The sequence below is a fragment of the Leptosomus discolor genome, chromosome 7 (assembly GCF_034619465.1).
Source record: "Leptosomus discolor isolate bLepDis1 chromosome 7, bLepDis1.hap2, whole genome shotgun sequence".
Classification (NCBI taxonomy): Eukaryota; Metazoa; Chordata; class Aves; order Leptosomiformes; family Leptosomidae; genus Leptosomus; species Leptosomus discolor.
In genome coordinates, this window is record NC_141397.1 from 47902023 (window position 1) to 47912251 (window position 10229).

General features: G+C 38.5%; 1 protein-coding gene across 2 annotated transcripts in view; it reads right to left on the reverse strand.

Moving 5' to 3' along the window:
• The window catches only part of SPHKAP (SPHK1 interactor, AKAP domain containing), a 53338-nt gene extending 43416 nt beyond the window's left edge, over positions 1-9922 (reverse strand). Inside the window, exons 1-2 of one of the 2 annotated variants that reach the window (XM_086468297.1) lie at positions 9824-9922; positions 2418-2528 (exon numbers count right to left, since the gene is read on the reverse strand). In XM_086468297.1, the coding sequence (XP_086324423.1) occupies positions 2418-2528; positions 9824-9907 (195 nt within the window). In that variant the 5' untranslated portion in view covers positions 9908-9922. The remainder of the gene's footprint in view (positions 1-2417; positions 2529-9823) is intronic. The other variant, XM_086468298.1, reaches the window with a different exon arrangement.
• Between the last annotated feature and the right edge of the window lie 307 nt (positions 9923-10229).

Consider the following 10229-nt stretch of genomic DNA (forward strand, 5'->3'; position numbering starts at 1 on the left):
TGTCAGTATTGGAAAAGACTCAGAATGAAATGCTTTGCAAATTCTGAGTATGATACTGAACCAATGCTTAATCCTTGCACAGTGGTTAAGTATTCCCTGTTCCCTAGTTTGCTCATGTACTGTGCACAGCCAAATGAACCACCCACATATCTAAGACAGTGAAAGCAATTCTCAAGACCAAAAAATACATGTGCTTATGCTCTGATCTACATATCATGTTTGATGATGAATGTCAGTTTTCTAGTTTACTGCTTGTACTTACATCAGTTGTGCAATGTTTTAGACACCCAAATTAAAATTCTGTACTGTACTGCCACTCAGAATAAATCAACCAGGAATGTGAGCAAAACTACTGCTCATAACAGTGCATAAGTAACTATTTAACAGTAACTCAAAAGCATAATTTCCAGGGACAGACCAAGAACTAAGCTTCCAGGCCACCAAATATCTTTTATCTTGATGTGAACAGTGATGTTCCAAAATAATATTTAACTTCTTATCTTCTAAATTAATGCTCTTTATATATGATCTTTTGATTACACTCAATTTATTATTGTGCATTCCACTTCAATCTCCGTAATACAAAATTCTTTCAATATAATCTCTTTTTTTCTATAGTGGTAACTGTAAATTGCAGAATCAACTAGGCACCAAAATTTTGCTTTGAAAATTGCAGAACCTTTTGCGTGTATAGAGTTGGCACTGTGTTCGGAAAGCCATACAGGGAAAGCTGACTCTCCTGCATGTACACTACGCAAGAAGTAGGCAATGAGAGAAGGTGCTTGGCAGACCTTGTTTCGAATCATATTCTAATATTCCTCCCATGTAAGAAAGGGGTCAGTCAGAGTCTGGTAGTTTAGGATGGTGTTAGGAACTGTGGGGCAGTTCTGGACCCTGGAAGCCTCACAGAGCACCTTTGCCCACCATCTGCCTACAGGCAGAACTACACCATCACACAATAGTAACACAAGCTGTTTTCTTAGGAAAGAGCTTTGTCTTGTTTGTCTTTTCTTTGATAGAAGGGATTAAAAGAAAATTATCACCTTTCATGACTTTGCCAAGGAAAATTGTGGGCATTCAGCACATGTGAGATTTGGGTCTGTGACTTGCTGAAACCCCTTATCTCAGAATTGCCTTCTGGATTTGTAATGAAAAGTCATTTCAGTACTTCTGCCTCTTCTCTCACATCTGCAGAATGGTAAAAGTAAGGCTTATTTTCCTGACAAGGTGACTGACCAGGGCTAGATAAAACCTGATCTGTGCTTTCAAGAGGAAAAGTGTGTATCAAGAAGCTATACTGGGCATTTTTAAATCAAATCTGAGTATTGTCTTGCTTTAACAAGCTATCTTTTGTCGGTAGCTCCATTCTATAGGAGATAGATATAATGTCCTATAAGATCCAAAGGAATATGGAGAATAAAGTCCAAGTTGAACATATAAAAAAGTAATTAAAATTAATTTTTAGATTATTATTTGAAGTAATCATATCCTCTGAGAAAATAAGCCTTTTTTTAGGATATGAAATACTAAATAATAAAACCAAGTGACTGTGGTCAATATTTTTTTGCATTAAAAGCAATCTTTTCCTATATCAAACAGCAAGGATACCACTGATTACCTGCCTGATGACCCCGTTCTGGTTAAGAATGCATTCGGGATACTGTTCAAGTGACAGCATTTCAGTTGGAATTGAACAATGTTTGTACTTCCTAATACTGTGACCCCCTTTGCTTGGGAGAATGCATGCAGAATGCTCTTTCATCAAATAAAAATCCATTACAATCACAGCAATGTACTTCCATGCAGTTTCATGTAGCTGGTGTGTAAAGCAACACAAAACTTCCTATTTCTTCATGTATGGTTTTAACCAAAAGCTATTCTTAATTGCATTATGACCCACAATAGTGAGATTTAAATTTAATTTCAAATGCAAAAATAATTCTGTTTGGGTTCTTTAGCAGCTTCTCCACATCTAACATGGAAAAGGTCTTCTTTTTAATTGGGTCTCTGTGCCTTCAAGAACATTGAGCAGCCTTTTAAACATCTGCTTTTTCCAACATGCCACATAACAAGTTACGGTTTGGAATAATTTTCTCTTTTCTCTTTGGCTTATTTTTCTGTCTTGTCAGTTGTAGATTATGAACATAAAACGAACAGAGGGTCACAAAGTCTGAAAGCTAAATGTGAGGAAATCTCTGCAGTAGTCTTTACTAATGTGCTCTGTATAGAAATCTGTAGGCATGTTTGCTTTTAACAGAAAGCTGGAAATTAGAGAAACTATAGATAGATTGCTATAATTTCAGTGTCAGTTAGTCACTGACGCTTTTTAATTTATCATGTACTGTGGTTGGCCCCACACCCTACTCAAATAACTTTCAATGGACTTTTCCCCAGAGGAGATTACAGTGAATACTTACTGAGGCACAGTTGCTTTCTGACTTGTCTTCCAGAAAGCCAATTTGGCATGGTGTCCTCTGATTGTGCAGCCAGTAGTCTGTTGATTCTAGCAGACTGTTACTGCAGAGAATCTGTTAAAATAGTTAAAAATAGTTAAAATAATTTAAAAATTTACTCAGTCCTGCTGTGCTTTGGGGGCCTGAACACCATTGTTGTAACTCAAAGGAAATCTTGCCTACGAAACTTTGTAGGGGCAAGACTGGGACCCCTGCTCCTTTTGGACCTGTTCAGTTAGTGCACCTTAAATGATTTATATATCCCCTAAAGTATTAGCCTGTTTTCTTTCAGAACTGAAAGTCCTTGGAGAAACTTGAAGGACGTGCCTAAACCAAACATTTTATTGGAAAATATTGCTAGGAGTTTTGTTCTAGGTTAAAGTAATAAATATAGATGTTGCAAAATCTATTTATTTAATTATACTAGAGTGCACAAACTTGCAGCGTTTATGATTTACTGTATCTCTCTCCACGAGAGATCAGTACTATTCATTCTGCCACCAGCCTCATTTTTGGGACTGCCTAGGCCAAAAACTCCTTGTTCTTAAACACATTTTTCTGCTTTCTGAGAAGTTAAAGTACTTAAGACCTGCTGTAATAAGTACTGAGCTCAGTCAGGAGACTGAGACGAAAACTTTGCGTCTAATCTCTCTGTGTTGACTCAGTCCTACAGCTTATGCCATAAGCTTTGCTCAAACAAAACCAAAATGGGGCTGGGGCTTACAGATATCTGTAGAGTACAAAGAGTCAAAGCCAGTTTTGCATGTCTGATGCTTAGATTGAACAGAATTCCTTATTTGCTGCCTCTGTACTAATATTCTTCCATAAAAAAGAGGGACTCCTAGTGATTTTAAACAACTAGGTAACAATGGGAAAAAGAATAGCTGCAACAATGATGCTACTTACAGAACGTGTTATATGGCTTATCATCTTCCCCAGGCAGCAATGTTAAGAAATATATTTGTGAAATGGATGTGTATTTTATTTGTACTTCTTGCAATTCTTGCATTACATGGAAATAGGCCGTACTGTAGCTCTTTAGCCTTTTATTTTAATAATGACATTTTAAAATATAAATTTTTTGCTCTGCCTGGAAAAAAATCTATTCACAGTACTTTACCCTACTGCATGTTTTGCATTGACACACCTTTGTCCTACTTCAGGAACACTTGATCCGTAAGCCTAGATGTCTTCCTTAGGAAAAGAACTTGTGAGGCCATTTCCCAGGGAAGATGAATGACTATGGAAAGCTGATCTGGTCAGTTGACACACTTTTCTAATACTCAGAGGCAATCTAGAAGCAAGCTTATTACCACCCACAGACTACCACCCACTCTAATTTTTATCGTTCTGGCAGAAAGCCAGTTAAGCAGTTAATACTGCACTCCATGTATTATTCTATATTGATTTCTGAATAAAAGTCAGCAGAAGATGGATGAGGAGCTAATGGGGAACACCACAGTCCACAAATCTGGCCTGCTTCAGTGCCCTTCTTTGGTGCCCTCCACAAAGGCTTTGCACCTTTGTGGTGGTTGTTTCTCCAGCCCTGCTATGGGATTTCTTCCAAAGATCTTCCAAATACAAATTCAGGGCTCAGAAAATAATCAGAAAAAGCACTGTACCCAAAGACTTTCTTATGAGAATGACAAAGGCTCGTGAAAGTTTCACACCAACACCGGTCTTCTCTTGGGGGCTGTTAGCTAATCTTGTTTACCAGTTGAATGACTCTGCACACAGTAAATTTTATAACCTCCTGTCTCAGTGCAAAATATTCCTGCCACCATAACTAACTCTGAGACAAGTTGAGGAAAATAATGTATTTCATATTCCAAAGAAACAATTTCCTGTTAGTGTTATAAACTGGTTTTTTGGCTTTACTTTTAAGAAATGTTTTCAAATGTGGAAATACTGAACCATTATAAACGGGTTGGTAAAATCTAGAATCAAGCATTTTTTTCCTCTTTTCCAAAAATTACCATCTTCTGAGGCTTTTATGAAGATATAAAGAATTGAACATATACATACATGCACACACAAGTATATCTCTACCTATATATATATAATTTCAGATTTTATCTGATTCTAGATCTTCTCATCCTCAAGGGTCGACGTTCTAATTACTTGTTAAGTTGTAATTTTGCATACATAGAAAACAATTCTCTTTAGCTCAAATAACTTTTGCTGTAATAAGCATTTCCTTAAAAATCACACTGAACTTGTCTTCAGCCTTAATCACTTTAGATCTTTCTTTCCCAAATCTCAGTTTCTGAGAAACCAGAACAGCCAGAAATTACCACACAGAAACAAGCTTCATAAATCCCTGGTATTACTCTTCTTTGTCTCACAAGGACTTGGTGTGCACACCCAATGTTTCAGAAGAGCTAGATCATAGCAGATGTATATTGTAGATGATAAACCCATGAAATCAGCTGGGCAGTCCAAACTTCACCTACTTTTCCTCCTGTGGGATGTTAAATGACCCTTGGTAGCTCTCTTTCTTTCAGAGGAGGTTTTTATCAGGAAGCAAATACTGATAAAGCACCAACAGAAGAAATAACTCTCCTGAACAAATAACTCTCCTGAACAGATGTTTCAGTTGAGTCAGGTCATAGTTGTCAAGCCTGGGTCACTCCAGGATGGTTTATAAGTTGCAAGGCTTTATAGTACATTTAATTTTTGTATGCAGCTTTTCATAATAAACTTTGAAGCCAAGGGTAGAAATTATTACATGGAAGTTTTGGTCAGCATGTGATTTTTAAGTAACCTCAAGGAGATGAAAAACATTAGTAGGATGATGTTTTCCCTGGATAGATTCTGCTAGCATGTGTGCTTAAGTAGGTCTTCAAGCGCACATGAGAATGCAGCAAGAAATGTGAAGAAGGGTGCAATAGGCATAACATTTTTACTGCTGGAGATTGGAGAAAATAATTTGCAGCAATTTGGATTTGAAGAAGACAGATGAGAAAAACAAAACCAGATATACTTGAGTCCATGTGGCAGAAGCTGGCAGAGGTCAGCAATCTTGGGAATATAGGTTGGCCCAAAGTCATCCGGAAAGCTTCCGGAAGTTACTCAGAAAAGACAGCGCTGGGAGAAAGGGAGGGATGCAGGAACACATGGGGGAAGAGGCCTCCTTGCATACGGTGTAGTTTTACAGATATCTGAATGGTGTTCAGGAGATGGAAAGTAAGTGGTGGCAGGAATGAGGAGTAAACTTTGGATAAGTTTCAACTCTGCCTTATGAAATGCAAGTTTCTGCATTAGGACCGTTACAGACATGTTATCGCTTAGAACCTTCCCATTAATAATACTTCTACGGAGGAAGGATAATTTGGGCCACCCCGCAATGCTGATTGCAGTAGGGTTAGACACACCTGCTATATAAAAATGCATATATAGAAGCCATGTGAACTTTCGGGCATATTTCTTTGGTAACAGACAGCAATATTATCACGGTCAAAGATAAACACACAGTAAGAGTGAATGTAATACTTCTTACAGCATCTTGCTATCGTAAGGCAATTCTCCCTGTTAACTAGGTGCATGTGTTGGGAGTTTGCATATGTATTAAAATTTGCTGGGATATTAATGCTTTTAAAGGACAATACAGAGGTCCTTATAATAAAATAATGTATGACTGCGATAATCAAAAGTGTATAAGCTTGAATAAGCTGGCCTAATTAACAGGGCTAATTAATTAATCAAATGCAACATGAGAACTGGTATTCCTCAGAGGTGTAACTCTACCTGTACATTCCAATTGCCATTTTTGCATTTAAACATATTTTCAAAATATACTGAGCTGGTCTGTACCAAAAGATAAGAAACATAAACTGTACTACTTCAGCTGTCAGACAGCATCCTTCTTCATAGCCTGCGCTTTTAAGGCAAACAGTATCACTTGCCAAATTTCCTCATTTTATCTCCTGCTTCTCTTCATTCTTATCTAATTGAGACAAGTTCTGGGCCAATCCCACTGATATACATTGTTAGCAATTTTGCTGAATTCAGTGAGGTTGCTTTTGATTTGCAATGGAACAATTGAAAGCAGAACTTGATTCATTGATCATCCTTACGTGTAACAGCTGCACACACTATACTGCTGTATATCTGGTTCAGAGCAGGATCATCACACTCAGAAAATAATTCAGGATGAATTTGTATCATGCACCAAATGTGAAATCAGCAGTAATTCATGGTTCTAAAAAAAAGTTTTCCACTCTCATCTAGAGACTCAGCCATCAGCATTACTCAGTGTTATGAATCAACGAACTAAATCAGCCTCTAGCAGAGTGTGGATTAGAGAAGTCACTCTTTCCCAAAGGAAAACATTGCATATGAGTTTAGTGTAACAGCTTCCTGCTCCCAGATTTAGATCATAAGACATTAAAATACAGTAAATATCTACAACCAAGACAACATTAAAAAGGCTCTGCTCCACAAATGAAACATCTGCATCTTCATGGCTGATCATCTTAATTGCTTTGGTTAATTACTGCTCATCAAAAAAGATATGATAGTGGGACAGACAGAATAAGATGACATATCAAGGGGCACATTGTCTGAATTCGTTCAGATTGGTCTGTGTAGTAACAGGCCACATCTCATATGGTTCCTGACAGGAGCCACTCATGACAAATACAGCTACTCTAACCTGTAACTCAACTGTTTAAACTGTTCCCTTGCAGCAGGAACTCAGTGTTTCACGCCACCACCAATTACACATCTAACTTAAAAATCACTGTAACTAACTGAGGCTAAAAGAGAAGGTAAAGGCCTATTTTTCTTTATCTTTTTCCACACTTAAAAAAAAATGGTAACACATTCTCTGACAATGTTGTAAAGAAGCTCAAAATTTCCTGCTGTTTTTCAGAAGTGCTAGCAGAAGTGAATCACTTCTTTTAGTGTGCCAACAGTCATAAAATCAAATCGTGTTACAATGAAAAGTTCAAATATAAGGGATCAGATCAGTGAGGCAGCCCTAAATCATGTGCTAAAGGCTAGCATTTAAGAGAGTGGTTCTTCTGAAAGTGACTGTCTTGGGTTCAGCTAGTATAGGGTTAATTTTAATGAGAAGCTGGGGGAGGGCACAGCCAAACCAAACTAGCCCAGGGGCTATTCCATACCATACTGAGGTATGGATAATGGCTTAGCAATTTCATCTGCCAGTTCCCTCAGGACCCACAGATACATCACATCAGGTCCCATGGACTTGTTCACCTTTAGGTTCCTTAGTCTGTCTCGAACCTGATCCTCTCCTACAGTGGGTGGTTCTTCATTCTGTCAGCCCCTGCTGTTGCCCTCTTAGACTTGGGCAGTGTGGCTGAAGCACTTGCTGGTGAAGAGTGAGGCAAAAAAGTCATTGAGTACCTCAGCCTTCTCCATATCCTGGGTAGCCAAGTCTCCCATTTCCTTCTGGAGAGGGCCCACATTATCCCTAGTCTTTCTTTTGTCACAGACATAACTATAGAAACTTTTCTTGTTGCCCTTGATATCCTTGGCCAGGTTTAATTTCATCACGGCCTTGGCTTTCCTAACCTGATCCCTGGCTGTTTGGACAATTTATCTGTATTCCTCCTAGGCTACCTGTCCTTGTTTCCACCCTCTGCAGGCTTCCATTTTTGTCTGAGTTTGTCCAGGAGCTCCTTGTTCATCGATGCAGGCCTCCTGAAATTTTTGCCTGACTTCCTTTTTGTCAGGATGCATTGCTCCTGAGCTTGAAGGAGGTGATCCTTGAATAACAACCAGCTATCTTCTTGGGCCCCTCTTCCGTTCAGGGCTGTATCCCATTTCATTCATATTATTGTTATTACTGTTTTTTCTTCGCTCCTTGTGTTGCTCTATTAAATTGTCCTTATCCCAGCCCACCAGGTTTTACCTTTTTCTTCCAATTCCCCTCCCCATCCTACTGGGCAGTGGGGTGAGGAGTGGCTGCATGGTGCTTTGTGCTGGCTGGGCCTGGACCATGACATTTACCAAGCTGGGGGCATTTGTAAACACAGTGGTGGCACTTCTCACTGTCCTTCAGTCTTACATAAAATAGACGACTCTGAGATTAAATAAAAATTTATGATGTTCTCTCACACAGTGGATTTTCTGCCTATATGAAGATTCCAATTACAGTCAGCAACATTTTTTTAAAAAATCAGGTATTCTTTTGCAAATAAACAAACCTTTTGACCAAATGAAACATTGATATTTTGTCTTTTAGCCCTGTTGGGGTGAGAAGGAGAAGCCCAATCCCAGCACACACATGAGTCTATTGAGTTCTTCTTTATCTCAATGATTTTACATTTAATAAAATTTCTGTAGACAGACAATACTCACCCCTCACACCCACAGTGTGGTTTTCAGGATTAGGAAAATAAATCTTTATCTTCTACATGTTTTATCTTTCTCTCTGCTTACATATATCAATATATATTGTTCTTATTCCAGAAAAAAAAAACACAAAAGGAAAGCATTATTATTACTAAAGGAAGGAAAAGGAGAAAAAATTAAGAATTATGGGAAAACTGAATGAACTGTGAAGTTTTATAACAAATGCTTTCTTATCATCTGTAGAATTGGGCCTGTGGGAGACAGTAGAGCTGTGAGGGTTGTTGCAAAGTCAGAGATGAAAGATGGCCCGTCCTCCTCAATAAGTCTTTGGTAGTGCCTCTTGCCCTTGGACTGTCCTGCCATAACCTGGCCCTGGGGAGGAGGAATAAAAGGAAGCATCCACGGTCTTCACCTGTGTATTCCCTGTTCTACTGAAATTACCTACACTCATAAAATAATCTCAGTCATATCTGGCTCCTCCTAATGACATATGTATACATATAGGCACTGCTTTTTTTCCTGTCTACATTCTCTAAATTAAATAACTACATATAAACTCATTTTGAGGCAACAAAGCCATCAATGGTCAAATCTATGCTACATCCTGGGCTACTGAAACCCTTCCAGTCAGATAACAGGGAAAGCAGAAAAGCCATTTCATGAAGGACCCTCCATTGTATTGATCTGAGAGAAGCAAAGTTCTAGACCCTCAGGCTGGGTCCTAGAAACCTGCCACCTGTTGAAGGGCAGTCCTAAAGTTTTTCATGCTATGCACCGCTTTTATTTCATATTGTCAGATAATGAGGAAAGTTCAGGGTGAGTTTATACCCCGTATATGTATAATATATTCTGGGACCAGACAAGCATAGATGAGGCAGACAAAATTCAAGATACCCTAGCAATACCCAGAAATTATTTTTCTGCATTAGTCCTTTTCTTTTTTAATTATCTGTTGAATTTTGAATTCCCCAATAAAGACAAAAGCTAAAAAGCAAAGGTATAACCTGGGATATATCTGCCTTTGAATATAATGTAAACTTAGAAGTTACCTTCTTACATGCTGTGACAGAGCTTCCCAAACTGCTTGCTGAACTGTCTGTGCTGCTGCCTTGGTCCTCTGGAACTTCATGCATCAGTGGAGATTCGTGGTTCCTGAAGAACAAAAAAGAAACAAGCCCCTAAAACCTTTCCAGTAACTCAGCTATACAGATAACTCAAATGATACCAAAATACAGTTCAGTAAAGAGCTGCAACTTATCATTGATTACAAGTGGCTGTCTATACTCTCCTCGCTGACATTACTAGTCTGTTTATTACCTTAATTTTCCCTTTTTGGAAAACTCCCCTGAGCTACGTACTTTGGTAAGAAAATAGCAGACCAATGTCTTTTGAAGACTAGAGGATAGCATACAGCTGCCTATAATCATATCCGCCTGTCTTGAACGACACTAGTGG